This window comes from Schistocerca cancellata, chromosome 7, assembly GCF_023864275.1.
Source record: "Schistocerca cancellata isolate TAMUIC-IGC-003103 chromosome 7, iqSchCanc2.1, whole genome shotgun sequence".
Classification (NCBI taxonomy): domain Eukaryota; kingdom Metazoa; phylum Arthropoda; class Insecta; order Orthoptera; family Acrididae; genus Schistocerca; species Schistocerca cancellata.
The window spans coordinates 172,619,306-172,636,524 of record NC_064632.1 but is presented as its reverse complement, the minus strand read 5'-3'; the positions used below and the strand labels follow the sequence as shown (position 1 = coordinate 172,636,524).

Below are 17,219 nucleotides of genomic sequence, written 5' to 3'. Positions count from 1 at the left end.
GACCCAGTCTAGAATATTGCTGTAGTGTGTGGGACCCATACCTCTAGGACTAACAGGGAATGTTGAATATATACAGAGAAGGGGCACCATGAATGGTCACAGTTTTTTTTTTTTTTTTTGTTTGACCCATGGGAGAGTGTCACAGAGATACTGAAGAAACTGAACTGGCAGACTCTTTAAGACAGTCGTAAACTGTCTCGAGAAAGTCTACTAACAAAGTTTCAAGAACATTCTTAAAATGTTGATTCTAGGAATAATATAAAACTTCCTGCATATTCACTCACATAGGGGTTGTGAGGACAAGATTAGAATAATTACAGCAGGCAGAGAGGCATTCAAACAATCATTCTTCCCATGCTCCATATGTGAATGGCGTGGGAAGTAACCCCAATAACTGGTAGAATGGGACGTACCCACCGCCGTGCTCGTCACATGTGGCAGAATATAGATGTAGATAGGCACACATGTATACATGCTTTCCTAATGCACGCACCATACAGGTTCTTGTGTTAATCCTTTGAGTCCCACCAATATGAAAAAAATTTAATTTTAAAATTTTTCGCATAATTAACCTTTATTATCATAGTAAGCAAATAATGCATGAAGAAATTGGCTAAAAGTGATCAGTTGTTTTAAATAGGTGTTGTGCTTTGGAATATAAATGTAAAATTTGTCACAAAATTAATTTTTATAATCATTGTAAGCAACAAATATAAGATGAAATGGGCAGAAGTAAATGATTAGTTGCTTTAAAGGAAGTAAATTCACTTTGGAACCACAAGGAGCTACAATTTCCAATCACCCATCATTTTGTGTGAAATATTTGGAAGCAAATTCACAGTTTTCCTGGACAAAATCCCACATTTCGAAATGTTCATGAACTCATAACGGCCAAAATAAATTTTAGTCCTGAATAACAAGCAAAGATGGGCCTGAAATTTAATAAATGTTGGATCACAAATACATACTGTCCCAGTGGTTTCATTGTGACGATACTCATAAAAGCTGTAGAACAAACTCAGATTTATGTTACAATAACTTAGACAAACTTACTTTCACTGTCAGTGATCTCCTCAATATGGCCACTATAAAAAAAACTGACAGGTTTAAGATAGATTATATAATGGTAAGACAGAGATTTAGGAACAAGGTTTTAAATTGTAAGACATTTCCAGGGGCAGATGTGGACTCTGACCACAATCTATTGGTTATGAACTGTAGATTAAAACTGAAGAAACCACAAAAAGGTGGGAATTTAAGGAGATGGGACCTGGATAAACTGAAAGAACCAGAGGTTGTACAGAATTTCAGGGAGGGCATGAGGGAACAATTGACAGGAATGGGGGAAAGAAATACAGTAGAAGAAGAATGGGTAACTTTGAGGGATGAAGTAGTGAAGGCAGCAGAGGATCAAATAGGTAAAAAGACGAGGGCTAGTAGAAATCCTTGGGTAACAGTAGAAATATTGAATTTAATTGATGAAAGGAGAAAATATAAAAATGCAGGAATACAAACGTCTCAAAAATGAGATCGACAGGAAGTGCAAAATGGCTAAGCATGGATGGCTAGAGGACAAATGTAAGGATGTAGAGGCTGATCTCACTGGAGGTAAGATAGATACTGCCTACAGGAAAATTAAAGAGACTTTGGAGAAAAGAGAACCACTTGTATGAATATCAAGAGTTCAGATGGAAACCCAGTTCTAAACAAAGAAGGGAAAGTAGAAAGGTGGAAGGAGTATATAGAGGGTCTATACATGGGCGATGAACTTGAGGACAACATTATGGAAATAGAAGAGGATGTAGATGAAGATTAAATGGTAGATATGATTCCGCGTGAAGAGTTTGACAGAGCACTGAAAGACCTGAGTCGAAACAAGGCCTCGGGAGTAGACAACATTCCCGTAGAACTACTGACAGCCTTGGGAGAGCCAGTCCTGACAAAACTCATTTGTAGACTTAGAGCAAGCTTTTGACAATGTTGACTGGAATACTCTCTTTCAAATTCTGAAGGTGGCAGGGGTAAAATACAAGGAGTGAAAAGCTATTTACAATTTGTACAGAAACCAGATGGCAGTTATAAGAGTCGAGGGACATGAAAGGGAAGCAGTGGTTGGGAAGGGAGAGAGACAGGGTTGTAGCCTCTCCCCGATGTTATTCAATCTGTATATTGAGCAAGCAGTTAAGGAAACAAAAGAAAAATTCGGAGTAGGAATTAAAATCCATGGAGAAGAAATAAAAACTTTAAGGATCGCCAATGACATTGTAATTCTGTCAGAGACAGCAAAGTACTCGGAAGACCAGTTGAACGGAATGGATAGTGTCTTGAAGGAAGGTATAAGATGAACATCAACAAAAGCAAAACGAGGATAATGGAATGTAGTCGAATTAAGTCGGGTGATGCTGAGGGAATTAGATTAGGAAATGAGACACTTAAACTAGTAAACGAGTTTTGGTATTTGGGGAGCAAAATAACTGATGATGGTCGAAGTAGAGAGGATATAAAATGTAGACTGGCAATGGCAAGGAAAGCCTTTCTGAAGAAGATAAATTTGTTAACATCGAGTACAGATTTAAGTGTCAGGAAGTCGTTTCTGAAAGTATTTGTGCGGAGTGAGCCATGTATGGAAGTGAAACATGGACAATAAATAGTTTAGACAAGAAGAGAATAGAAGCTTTCGAAATGTGGTGCTACAGAAGAATGCTGAAGATTAGATGGGTAGATCACATAACTAATGAGGAGGTATTGAATAGGATTGGGGAGAAGAGAAGTTTGTGGCACTACTTGACTAGAAGAAGGGATCGGTTGGTAGGACATGTTCTGAGGCATCAAGGGATCACCAATTTAGTATTGGAGGGCAGTGTGGAGGGTAAAAATCGTAGAGGCGAGACCAAGAGATGAATACAACAACAATGCTCCTTGTGTTGGGCGTGTAACTTCTGAGGCGAGCGCGGCGACTACCTGCCCACGCCGATCAACCGTCCGATACACGCCAGTCCTGCACACATAATCGTGGCACTGTAGACACAGTTCCACTTTCACACACTCATCTTTAAAATAATGTGTATTCGAGACAGTGGAAATACGAGTGCCTCTAGAATTTACCCCGACATTCTTGAGGCACTACAAGCTGCATGTATACAAGCTTGACATTCGTATATCCATCACAGAACTTATATTTAAATGTTTGTCACCAGAAAAGAGAGTAGCACAGCAAGCGTTTGACAGCATTTAGTCAAGAGAGGGGAGGAATCCCTTGCAATGATCTCCCATTCACAAAAGGAATATTCGGTGCACTGTTTTTCCAGATGCACTTGTTCTCTGCCGAGAATTAAAATCTTATATTATTTCCACCACAGCCTGTCATGTTTTACTGGTCAACCCAGCCTACAACATCCAATATCTCTGAGGAGTGGTCTCCCAACCCCAGAATCTGCAGTTTCTGAAATGCTCGTGCTGAGCCTTTGGGCCATCACAATTTGCCCTCTGTCAAACTCAGATAGATTGCGTACCTTTCCCATTCTCTACACAGACAGCACACTCACTGATATGACATACACTGTGCATGTGTGTGACTATTAGTCATTCCTCACCAGATGACACTGCTGTCGCCTGGATGGGTTTATATCGATAGTAGGTCGATGGTCATAATTTACTGGCTGATTGATGTGAATATGGCTTAAAATAAATATTCTAGTGTTTATTAGAAATAATAATGGTTGTAAAATAAGATTAATAATTCTGTTGGTTTGGAGGAGAAATGAATGAATGATTTACCTCTAAAAATGTTTGGCCACTTATCTAGTTGTGTGAAAAGTTTAATAGATTATAAAATTAGCTTCTTACATAAACTAAAATCCTACCTACTCTACATCTATTTCTGTTCTTTAGAGACTTTTTGAACATGTCATGCTTTTGTGTGTGTGTGGGGGGGGGGGGGGGGGTGCACCCGTAGCTCTTATGGATCCAGGTAGATAATAGACAGAGATGGCATCAGCATGCTTGCATTGCCTGTAGAAGTCTCCCACATTTTGTTGATCTGCGTCAGTGTTGCTAACATTCTATGCATGCTTTCACTCATTACTATTCTATGGCATAATCTTCTGGACAATGCAGCAAAGGTGAGAAAAAGATTTAGTGTGCAGAAGTCCCCAATAAGAGTAGCCTGTGAAGTTGATAATGAAATATCTTCTGGAAGTGTCTTGAGACTTACAGATTCTTAGACTTGTGTATCGGTACATATTCTTTCTTACGGTATTTGTTGTTTACTTCGATGCTATTTGTGGTTAATAACAAGGGTGAACAGAGACTCTTCATACCTCTTGTGAGACTCAGAATGGAGTTTTATAGTCTGATGCAAAAATTTATAACAAAGGAAAAGAAAAAGAAAAGACTTCATTAGCCACTCCTACAATTTATCAGAATATTGAGATTCGTAGATTTAAGTTCTGTGTAACTGTAGCATTTGTATTAAACAGATCATGACTATGCCTGTATATAGACAGCTGATATTTGCCTTTGTAAAATTACATAAATAGTTTTTTAAGTATTTGATAAAAACAGCAGTTACTTTCTGCAAAGTAGCTGTCTTTTCCCCTACCGTACACTTATAAAGTAATTGAGAAATAATTACCATAGTTCTCAGTGTGTGTCGATTAGCAGTAGTCATAATTTGTTGTTAGTATACTGTGCAGAAGTACCCAGCAGTGATTCTTTCTGCCTATTAATATACAACTTGACTGGTTCCACATCCTTGAACGTTCTCCTTCATGGTGGGACTTAAAGAACATGATGTGTGAATGAATGGAATTACATGTGGTTATATAGGGAATTAAGTTTAATTTTTTAAACATAGACTAAACTCGTGCAGAAGTCTATCTGGACAGGGAAAAATAAATGTATTTTTAAACTGATGTTTCACATCATGCAAATAACGAACTGTGAATTTTTGTTATTCTGTGACTGACTGAAAAAAACATTGTGTGTTTGTTCCAGCACTGTCCTTTTGCGACATGAGAATATTCTTGGCTACATAGGATCAGATATGACCTCAAGGAACTCTTGTACTCAACTTTGGCTGGTGACGCACTACCATCCCTTGGGTTCACTTTATGATCACCTAAACCGCACAACACTAACTCATCATCAGATGATGAAAATTTGTCTTTCTGCCATTAATGGATTAGTTCACCTCCACACAGAAATTTTTGGAACACAGGTAACAATGCACAATAGGACTCAGCAACTTAAGTGTGTGTTCTGTAGTGATAAAAATGAGTTAACCACTTGTGATATTAACTTTATTTATATTGTTATTCATAATTTGCTTGTGGTGTTGTAGTTAATTAGTTTTTTTCTCGTGGGTTTTATGGCATGTGTATTTATAAAACATGTAAATCCCACTAAAGATTATAAAAATAAATTTTTCTATTGCTGAGTGTAACTTGGATATGCAGCAGCTGAATATATACAGTAGTTTACATAGTGAAGTCATTGTGTTGCAGTTGTATGTGTGGGAGGAAAAGACAGAAAATTATTAGCATATATTTTAGAATATTTTTTGCAATATGTTTGAAAGTGAAATCATTATACTTTTAAACTAGCATTGTAACAAAAATACTAAACCAAAGGCTTGTTTTAAAACATGAAGAAATTTTTAAAAATCTTGATTAAAACAATGTGTTGTAATTTTTGTCTTATATTTGCTGCTTTGTATATTTGCAACACTCCTCGTGGAACAGTTTTCTAATTACTTGTTGTTGTGACTCACCGATCATTCAAAGTGCCGCCGTGCAATTACGCGCGTCCTCTACGTGCGGCGCTGTCTGCCTGCCATGCAGCAGCTGCGCCACCTAAGCAGCCAGCCGAGCAGCGGCCGCTTGACGGGGACTCAGTGCTCATTCGAATGCTATCGTGTACACATGTCTTACTTGTCAACTTACTCTGTGACTTATATGTGTTGTTGTGTCGTTCCGAAATATATGTGTTAAACTTGAAGTTCTAACAATTGGCAACGAGGATGGGATTTTTCCTTTTCACCGTTGACTCACAGGGTTCCATGGCTACTGTCTAGCAACTATTGCAAAATCTCCTTGAACAGCAAACGCTTCTAACAGCGGCAGTTCGCGATTTCGTCGCGGCGTCAAATGCGGGGCGTTTCTCGTCGTTGGCTATACCTCCTTTCCCTCCTTACGACGAGACGGCGGAAGACTGGTCTGATTATGAAAAACGTCTTTGACAGCACTTCTTGGCATTTCATGTCACGGACAAATGTATCGGTTGTTGTCGCAATTGGCTCCTTTGAAGGATCCTGCGTGTTTGTCCTTTGCTGAAATGTGCTCACTTCTGTCTGTCTGTTTTCAAAAGCAAACGCATGTGGTAGCGTCTCGTGTTGCCTTTTATCATTGTCAAAAACAGCCACATCAATCCTATCACGCTTGGGCTGCTGAACTTCACGGCCTCAGTCGAAAGTGTCAATTTGTTACTGACGTTCACAAAGAATCCTATGCCGATTCCATGGTACAGGATGCTATTATCCGGTCGGCGCCCCACAAAGAAGTTCGGCAACATGCCCTTCAGTTGGCGAATGCGACTCTAGATGAAGTTCTCTCCATTGTGCAGTCTTTTGAAATTTCTCGCGCCGCTGGGGCACAAATAGAGGCGTGGGGTGATGTCGGGGAAATACAACCTCTGTGCGCTGTTGACGACGTGTGCGGCGCATCCCTGCCGGCCGACGTGGCCGCAGTGCACTCCCACGCGCAGCATTGGCCTAGCCGTAAACAACCCGCTAAGAAACTGCAGCAAAACCCCCGGCAACTTCCTTCATGTCCGCGGTGTTTTACGAAACATTCAAGCGAGGATTGTCCCCAACATTGGGCTGTGTGTCGCAGTTGCAAAAAGAAAGGTCATGTGTCTTCCGTTTGCAAATCCGACCGCATACATGATGTTCATGAACATGACGCTGATTCTGATTCTGTGTTGTCTGTCAATTGCACTTCTTCCCTTTCAGGGAAGTTATTCCTCACTGTCCAAATCCTTGGTCAAGATGTTCGCATGCAAGTGGATACCAGTTCTGCTGCCACTATAATTAATTCTCAGACGTATCTTCAGTTGGGTTCTCCACTCCTGTCATCTGTCACTCGGCAATTATGGACGTACAATAAACAGAAGATTTCTCTCTTGGGTCAGTTTAATGCTGAGGTATCTTACAATTCCGCTGTTCGCACTGTTCCCATATTTGTGGGCGACCAGAGCAACGCAGAAAATCTTTTTGGTTTCGATGCCTTTCGCGTTTTTGGGTTCTCCATAGATGACTCTGTCAATATTGTCTCTGATGCTATTCCTTATGCTCAACTGGATTCCTTGTCGACGACATTTTCGTCCCTTTTTTCTTCTGGGTTAGGCTGTGCAAACGACTTCGAAGCTCATATCACACTCAAACCCACTGCTTGGCCTAAATTTTTTCGGGCTCGGCCCATTCCTTTGGCCCATCATGATCGGGTAAAACGGGAGTTGAATTGCCTCACTACTTCAGGGGTCTTGCTTCCTGTCACTTCCAGTGAGTGGTCCTCTCCTGTCGTTGCTAAGCTAAATGGTGATATTCGTCTCTGTGGCGATTTCAAAGCCACTGTAAATGCTCAATGCCTCATCGACACTTACCCTATGCCCCATCCTGAAGAACTGTTCACTAAACTTGCTGGAGGCCAGTATTTTTCTAAAATTGACCTGTCAGAAGCTTATCATCAACTTCCTCTCGACGCTGCTTCCCGGCAGTTTCTGGTCCTTAACACGCCTTTCAGCCTCTGTCAATACCAACGCTTGCAATTCGGGGTTGCTAGCGCCCCTGCTCTCTTTCAGCGATTCTTGGAACAATTATTGCTCCCTGTCCCTGGGTGTATCAATTACATGGACGACATTGTTGTCACTGGCTCCACCACTGAAGAACATCTTCAAAATCTCCGCACACTTTTTTATGTCTTACAGATTGCCGGTCTTAAGTGTAATCTTCAGAAATCACAATTTTTTCAGGCATCTATCACATACTTGGGGTTTCAACTCTCTCGGGATGGTATTCGTCTGCTTCAACAAACTGTCGCTGCGATCAATGCCCTTCCTCGCCCTACATCTGTTAAGGAACTGCAGGCCTTCTTGGGGAAAATAGCATACTATCACAAGTTTTTACCGTCTGCGGCTTCGGTGGCTCAGCCGTTGCATCGCCTGTTGCATAAAAACGTGCCTTTTCACTGGTCCGCGTCATGTGAAGCGGCTTTCCAGAAATTGAAGACTATGCTGAAACAGGCCCTGTGCCTGGCTACTTATCGACCTGGCCAACATCTTGTTCTTGCCACAGACGCCTCTCAATATAGGGTCGGTGCAGTCCTTGCGCACCGTTTTTCTGACGGTTTGGAACAACCCATTGCTTATGCCTCCAAAACGCTCACGGATGCCCAACAAAAGTATTCTCAAATTCAGAAAGAAGCTTTGGCCATCATTTATGCTCTTCATAAGTTTGGTGTTTTTCTCTATGGCTCAAAATTTCATCTTGTTACGGATCACAAACCACTTGTTTCCTTGTTTCATCCATCAACGTCACTTCCTGACAAGGCTGCACACCGCCTCCAGCGTTGGGCTCTTTACTTGTCTCGTTTCAATTATGAGATTCATTTCTGGCCAACGGCTCAACATGCAAATGCTGATGCTCTGTCTCGCCTTCCCATGGGTCCTGATCAGGCATTCGATAGGGACGAACTTCTGTGTTTCCACCTGGATGTTGCCGAGCAGCGGGTTGTGGACGGGTTCCCCATCACTGGGGACAGGCTGGCGGCTGCTACGGGTTCTGACCCTACCCTCTCCCGGGTTTTACGCTGTATTCAGAAGGGTTGGCCAGATCGCCCGTCCGCTAAGACTTCTGATCCGTTGCAGAACTACTACACTTTGCGCTACCGCCTCACAGCTAGGGATGGTGTTATCCTCCTCTCCACTGATAATGCTTCGCCGCGTGTTGTGGTACCTGCGTCTTTGCGTGCTTCGGTCTTGCGCCTCCTTCACCAAGGGCACTGGGGTGTGTCTCGCACAACATCTCTGGCGCGCCGTCATGTGTACTGGCCTGGCATCGACTCTGAAATAGCACACATGGTCGCTGCCTGCGGCCCTTGTGCATCACAGGCCGCTGCCCTGAAGTCATCTTTGTCACCATGGCCTTCGCCTGAGAAGCCCTGGGAACGCATTCATGCTGACTTTGCGGGACCCTTTTTAGGTACTTATTGGCTCCTCGTAATTGACGCCTACTCTAACTTTCCTTTCATTGTCCGTTGCACGTCACCTAACCACAGCGGCAACCACCAGTGCTCTCGCCCGCATTTTTTCTTTGGAAGGCCCCCCCTCTACTCTTGTTACTGATAATGGTCCACAATTCGCCTCTTCCGAATTTGTAGATTTTTGTGCTCGTCACGGCGTTACGCATGTCACGGCCCTGCCGTTCCATCCACAGTCCAACGGTGAGGCTGAACGACTGGTCCGCACATTTAAGGCTCAGATGCGGAAACTTCTGACTTCTTCTGCTGCTGATGATGCACTTCTCCAGTTTCTGGCATCTTACCGTTTCACCCCCATGGGCAACCACAGCCCGGCTGAGCTCTTACATGGCCGACAGCCCCGCACGCTACTTCATCTTCTGCGGCCTTCCACCTCACGGCCGCAGGTGCCTTCACTTGGCCGGTTCACCGCCGACGACCTCTTCTGGGTACGGGGATATGGCAGGCAGCCAAAATGGAGCTCGGGCCGCATCTTAAGACACCGTGGCAGACGCCTGTATGAAATCCAGACTGACACGGGTGTTGCAGTGCGTCATTCGGACCAGCTTTGGCCTCGGGTGCCAGCAACGCCTGTTCTGACTGCCGCCACACCACCTTTGGCTCTACCTGACACTCGGGATCTTGGCATCTCTCAATACTCAACAACGCAGCCCTCTCACCGTCATCGCGATGCCAGCACCAGAACGGACGCCACCAGGAGATATGCCCATGCAGGAACCGGAGGACCATCCTCTGTCAGAGCAAATCTACTCGCCTCCTCCTCCTCCAACGGACGCCGACACATCACCCATGTCTCCTGTCATATCAACGCAACGGGCAGATTGGTGCATGGGGCCCCAGTAGATTCGACCCCTACAGCTCCTGTCATCTCAACCCGTTATCATCGGGGACACTTCCGTCCGTACGGGAAGCCGCCTCCTCGAGACTTTACGGCGAGTCAAACAACGCCTATGGATGTTAGCCATCTCCAGGACACCTCCATCAAGACCAGTGCAACAATTTCAAAGGGGGGGAAAGTGTTGTGACTCGCCGATCATTCAAAGTGCCGCCGCGCAATTACGCGCGTCCTCTACATGCGGCGCTGTCTGCCAGCCATGCAGCAGCTGCGTCACCTAAGCGGCCAGCCGAGCAGCGGCCGCTAGATGGGGACTCAGTGCTCATTCGAATGCTAATGTGTACACATGTCTTATTTGTCAACTTACTCTGTGACTTATATGTGTTGTTGTGTTGTTCCGAAATATATGTGTTAAACTTGAAGTTCTAACACTTGTATTGGAGGTATTCTCATTATGATTTCCTAATGTGATGCACTATTTGGATGACTAGTGTCATTGTGTGGAATCTGTTTGCAGGTGTTACTATAATATTTGTGGATAATCCTTCATACACAAGGAACTTGTTTTGAACAAAATAGACATCACATTTCAGACATTTGCTACCTTACTCACCAGGAAACCATTGATGTAGCTGTTTGTATTGCAATATCTGGGAAAATTTTCTGGAGCAAATTATCGATGTCCACTTAGTACGGGCACCTTGACAGTAATGTCAGATCTGTTAAAAAGTTTCCTGAATGCTATTTTTTGCATCAGTATATCATGCAAAATCCAAAAGGGAGCATCCTCTACCGAATGCAAGCAGAAAAGAAACAGGGTGGTTATTGTCGAGCTCAGTACATATCCACAGAACACTGATATGTGAACTACAGTAACAACAAACTCCAAGTAGGACTGTTGTTTTTAGAGCAAATGAATCTAGAGAAGAGCCATCATGGTTCAACAGTCAGAAAACCTGTAATGTTGGCCAGTGGAAACATACTATGGTCTATAGGATCTATTTACACTGTTTGCATATGTTTACATGGAGAGAACAGCAGGAGTGGTTAGCAACTGTGTAGCCTGGCAGTGGTTCTCTAATGGTCAAGGGATATATGAAAATTACTGCCTAAGAAGTCATTTTAGGTGAACAAGTTCATTCAGTAGAATTGACTTTGTTTCCAGCGGGGAATGATAGTGCCACCACTTGACTGCATATACCTAGGTTTGATTTTACTAGCATGAGAATGAAATTCAGTGTTGTAGATTTCTCATTCACTGGTTTTTTATATCATGTTGACATTTTAGTTTACATTGGAAAACAATTAAAGGCCTGTAGCCATGGTCCTGCTTCTCTGAAGATTCATTTCATTTCCTTTCTTTTTCTTTTTTTGTGACAAATGAAAAAAAAATCCTATCGATCATCATTTATATATAGTAAAACTACATTTTTTTTTTTTTTTTTTTTTTTTTTTTTTTTTTTTTTTTTTTTTTTTTTTTCTTTTTTTGTATGTGTTCTGCCAAAATATCCTCAGTGTGCACAAGTTATGATACAGTGTTTCAAAGTGGGTTGCCGGGAAGTGAATTGGTAAGGCCAATAGTGTAATAAGGAACTTTGTCAAAGTTAGACATTGGTCAAATTTTCTTTGATCAAATCTAGTGCATCACCTTAGATTTGATCAAAGGAAGCATTCGTCTTACGTTTACTGCATGGAGAAATCGACCACTTGGAGTGCTACTATCTCTGCAGCTGTATGACACACAATGTTTATCAATATGACTCCCAAATTTACATGGTGTGTCGCATACATTACAAAATTGATAGAAATATTCGAGTCAGATGAAGCACTGTGTAGCTTACAACATCCCGAATACAAAAACAGAATAAAAAGTGAGAGCTATAAAAAAAATCCCGAATTTAGTTGTGAAGTACGGCCAGGATATACTGGCGATATTTCACCTAATGATGAAGAATGGAATCGACTTGAAGAGCAGGCATCATTTGAGGATTACTTGAACATTGATAAAAACCTCTTGATTACAGAATCCATGACTATTGCTGAGATAGTTTAACGTGCATTGCGCAACCTTGATGAAGAAGAAATGACGATGAGGATGATACAAAAGAGCCTCTGCAGTCCTCCGTGACATTTAACGCTGCAGTAAATGCGTTAGAAGTAATTACACAATTTGTGACACACCACAATGTTTCTGATGAAATAATGATAGAGTTATCTCGTTTTGAGGGTACAGTGAATGCTATTGCTGCGTGAAAGAAAAAACAAGCAAAAATTACAGCCTTTTTTTACGAAATGGCATTTTCTTCTGTGTAGAGGTTTACATTTTTCTTCGTATCTTTGTTAAGTATGGTACCTAGTAAACCTATATAACATTTTGTAGAATGTAACTACTTATTTACTGAATTTCTCATTTTTGTTTGCCAATTAATTTGATAGCATGGTGCTATATTTCATATACACACACTTACATGTTTTTTTCTGTAGTCCGTTGAAAAACATATAAACGAAGTTTTACTGTACATCAACCCACAAGAAGATTCTCGCTTATTTAGGCATCAGAGTTGGCCCTGCAGAATATCAGATCAAAATTTGTATCATTTTGTCCAATTGTTGTGCAGTAAATGTTCCGAATATCCAGGCTAATGAGAATCAGAAGTGAATTTATATGTGAATGATCTGATTGCTAGTAGGTGACATAATATTAATGACAAACTTTGTTTTATGTGATAAATTAGCGTGTAATGGAAGGAATTATTCATCAACATCTGTGAGTAGTTAAGTCTTTGTATGTTTATCTATATGAGTCAGACAGAAAATGAAATCATTTTTTTCTTTACATATCTAATTATAGGGAAAACCAGCCATTGCCCATCGAGATATCAAAAGCAAGAACATTCTCGTTAAACTGAATGGCTCCTGTGTGATAGCAGATTTTGGGTTGGCTGTAACCCACGTTCAGTCGACAGGAAAGATGGATGTAGGCTCCAACCCTCGTGTTGGAACCAAGCGATACATGAGTCCTGAAGTTTTAGATGAATCGTAAGTCCCAAAATTTACCCATTTTACTCACAGCTCATTATAAAAGTAAAATAGTGACATTTCTTGGATATTGTCTGTTGCAGGATCAACTTGGATTGTTTCGAATCTTACAAGCGTGTGGACATTTATGCATTTGGTCTAGTTCTGTGGGAGGTCTGCCGACGAACAGTGTCAAATGGTATAGCAGAGGACTATAAACCTCCATTTTATGACCTAGTGCCAAGTGATCCCAGTTTTGAAGATATGAAGAAGGTAGTGTGTGTGGATCAGCAGCGCCCCATTGTGCCCAATCGATGGGCTTCGAATGCTGTGAGTAAACTTATTGCAATAGTTAGAACTCTTACCCTCAGGACTGTGCTTATTGTTAACGTTGTCTCTTACATTCTTTTCTCACCATGTGAAGCTGACTCCAATGTAATTATATTATAATAATAATAATAATATTAATAATAATAATAATATAATAATGTAATTATAAGAGCACTTAGCCACATGCAAAGACTGCTTAGTATTCAACAGTAGTGGTATTGCAAGTAAGCTTACTTGAAGAATGATTGACAGAAAGCATACCTGCAGTACAACAGTGAAGACTTGGCTGAATGTGTCCCTTTTGTGATCATTTTGAAATCATGATACCTTATCTTGGTGAACTTACCTATTCTTAGTTTGATTATAGTTCATTGTTTTATTGTACCTTTCACCCAACATATTGTTGCATTCTTACGATGCTTTACACCCCCACCTCTCTCTCTCTCTCTCTCTCTCTCTCTCTCTCTCTCTCTCTCATTGATCATCTATTTTTTACTTATGTGTATTACCCACTGGGGTATTCATTGCAGTATACTACTTTCTATTCATTACATTGCTCACCTTTTCAAATACCTTCAAGAGAGGAATTCTTACTTACCTTGAGTGTGTCACTTTGAACTGTGTAAGTACTACTTGTTGCTATGTGTTCTAATTCTGCATCCTTCCCTACAAGTATAGATGAGTTATTAACAATAATAACATAATTTGTACATTTTTTTGGTTTTCTTATCTATATATCTAAAAACAAAGATGATGTGACTTACCAAACGAAAGCACTGGTAGGTTGATAGACACACAAACATACACACAAAATTCAAGCTTTCGCAACCGACAGTTACTTCATCAGGAAAGAGAGAAGGAGAGGGAAAGACGAAAGGATGTGGGTTTTAAGGGAGAGGGTAAGGAGTCATTCCAATCCCAGGAGTGGAAAGACTTACCTTAGAGGGAAAAAAGGAAACCGATATACACTCGCGTGCACACACACACATATCCATCCGCACATACACAGTCACAAGCAGACATTTGTAAACGCAAAGAGTTTGGGCAGAGATGTCAGTCGAGGTGGAAGTACAGAGGCAAAGATGTTGTTGAAAGACAGGTGAAGTATGAGCGGCGACAACTTGAAATTAGCGGAGGTTGAGGCCTGGCGGATAATGAGAAGAGAGGATATACTGAAGGGCAAGTTCCCTTCTCCGGTGTTCTGACAGGTTGGTGTTAGTGGGAAGTATCCAGATAACCCGGACGCTTTCCATCAGTCCCTATACCAGTTCCAAACTGAACAATCCATTGCCCTCACCCACCTAATCCTTCACCTACACATCAACTCAGCCAAGGAACACACCCGTCAACTCCTATCCTTAATAAAAGTCCTCAATCTTTCCTCTCCAACATCCACACCAGCTGTTCACAGCATCCTCCTACAGGCCAACTGCAAATTAGAACAGCATGCCACCCTCCACCTCAAAAAACTATCCAATCTCCTGGTTTCCCACCTCCGGAAAGGCAACTCACTCACCCTTCACAACCTTTCCAGCAAACCTCAACCTCCTCTCATTGCACACAGACCCAGTCTCTCCCATCTACTCAATCTCCCACTTCCAGCTCCACTCCCCCCAAAACCTCAAAATTCCAATCAACACAACCTGGAACCACAACACCCTAATTCAGTAGTTAACCTTTCCTCCAAACCTCTCTCCCAATCCGAAACCTCTGTCCTATCCAAAGGCCTCACCTTCAGCCCCACTTCCAGATTCAACCAATCAGCCCTCGTCAAAGATTTACTGTCCTACACCCGTACTCTCTGCTGGAAATATCACTTTGCCATGAAGAAAAATGATCCTAATCCTACTCCTAGTGATCCAACTCCCCAAGACACTATCCAAATTGAACCCTGTCTGGAACAGTTCCGTCCTCCGTCACAGCGGGACCCACCTCCTCTTCCTCAAAATCACCCTCTCCAAACCTTCCAGGAATTTCTGACTTCCAGCCTTGCCTCTCAATCCTTCTTAAAAAAAACTTAATCCTACTCCCAACATCACCACTGCTGAAGCCCAGGCTATCCTTGATCTGAAGGCTGACCGATCCATCGTCATTCTTCCGGCGGACAAGGGTTCCACGACCGTGGTACTTGATCGTCGGGAGTATGTGGCTGAGGGACTGCGTCAGCTTTCAGACAACACTACATACAAAGTTTGCCAAGGTAATCCCATTCCTGATGTCGAGGCAGAGCTTCAAGGAATCCTCAGAACCTTAGGACCCCTACAAAACCTTTCACCTGACTCCATCAACCTCCTGACCGCACCGACACCCTGCACCCCTACCTTCTACCTTCTTCCAAAAGTTCACAAACCCAATCATCCCGGCCGCCCCATTGTAGCTGGTTACCAAGCCCCCACAGAACATATCTCTGCCTACGTAGATCAACACCTTCAACCCATTACATGCAGTCTCCCATCCTTCATCAAAGACACCAACCAATTTCTCGAACGCCTGGAATCCTTACCCAATCTGTTACCCCCGGAAACCATCCTTGTAACCATTGATGCCACTTCCTTGTACACAAATATTCCGCACGTCCAGGGCCTCGCTGCGATGGAGCACTTCCTTTCATGCCGATCACCTGCCACCCTACCTAAAACCTCTTTCCTCATTACCTTAGCCAGCTTCATCCTGACCCACAACTACTTCACTTTCGAAGGCCAGACATACCAACAATTAAAGGGAACAGCCATGGGTACCAGGATGGCCCCCTCGTATGCCAACCTATTCATGGGTCGCTTAGAGGAAGCTTTCTTGGTTACCCAAGCCTGCCAACCCAAAGTTTGGTACAGATTTATTGATGACATCTTCATGATCTGGACTCACAGTGAAGAAGAACTCCAGAATTTCCTCTCCAATCTCAACTCCTTTGGTTCCATTAGATTCACCTGGTCCTACTCCAAATCCCATGCCACTTTCCTTGACGTTGACCTCCATCTGTCCAATGGCCAGCTTCACACGTCCGTCCACATCAAACCCACCAACAAGCAACAGTACCTCCATTATGACAGCTGCTACCCATTCCACATCAAACGGTCCCTTCCTTACAGCCTAGGTCTTCGTGGCAAACGAATCTGCTCCAGTCCGGAATCCCTGAACCATTACACCAACAACCTGAAAACAGCTTTCGCATCCCGCAACTACCCTCCCGACCTGGTACAGAAGCAAATAACCAGAGCCACTTCCTCATCCCCTCAAACCCAGAACCTCACACAGAAGAACTCCAAAACTGCCCCACTTGTGACAGGATACTTTCCGGGACTGGATCAGACTCTGAATGTGGCTCTCCAGCAGGGATACGACTTCCTCAAATCCTGCCCTGAAATGAGATCCATCCTTCATGAAATCCTCCCCACTCCACCAAGAGTGTCTTTCCGCCGTCCACCTAACCTTCGTAACCTCTTAGTTCATCCCTATGAAATCCCCCAACCACGTTCCCTACCCTCTGGCTCCTACCCTTGTAACCGCCCCCGGTGTAAAACCTGTTCCATGCACCCTCCCACCACCACCTACTCCAGTCCTGTAACCCGGAAGGTGTACACGATCAAAGGCAGAGCCACGTGTGAAAGCACCCACGTGATTTACCAACTGACCTGCCTACACTGTGAAGCTTTCTATGTGGGAATGACCAGCAACAAACTGTCCATTCGCTTGAATGGACACAAGCAGACAGTGTTTGTTGG

At 42.8% G+C, this 17,219-nt stretch overlaps 1 protein-coding gene across 1 annotated transcript in view; it reads left to right on the top strand.

The window, feature by feature from the left end:
- Positions 1-17,219, top strand: part of LOC126091921 (activin receptor type-1) — a 90,909-nt gene that overhangs the window by 58,919 nt on the left and 14,771 nt on the right. Inside the window, exons 6-8 of the mRNA XM_049907239.1 lie at positions 4,996-5,218; positions 13,001-13,188; positions 13,272-13,497. Of these exons, the coding sequence (XP_049763196.1) occupies positions 4,996-5,218; positions 13,001-13,188; positions 13,272-13,497 (637 nt within the window). The remainder of the gene's footprint in view (positions 1-4,995; positions 5,219-13,000; positions 13,189-13,271; positions 13,498-17,219) is intronic.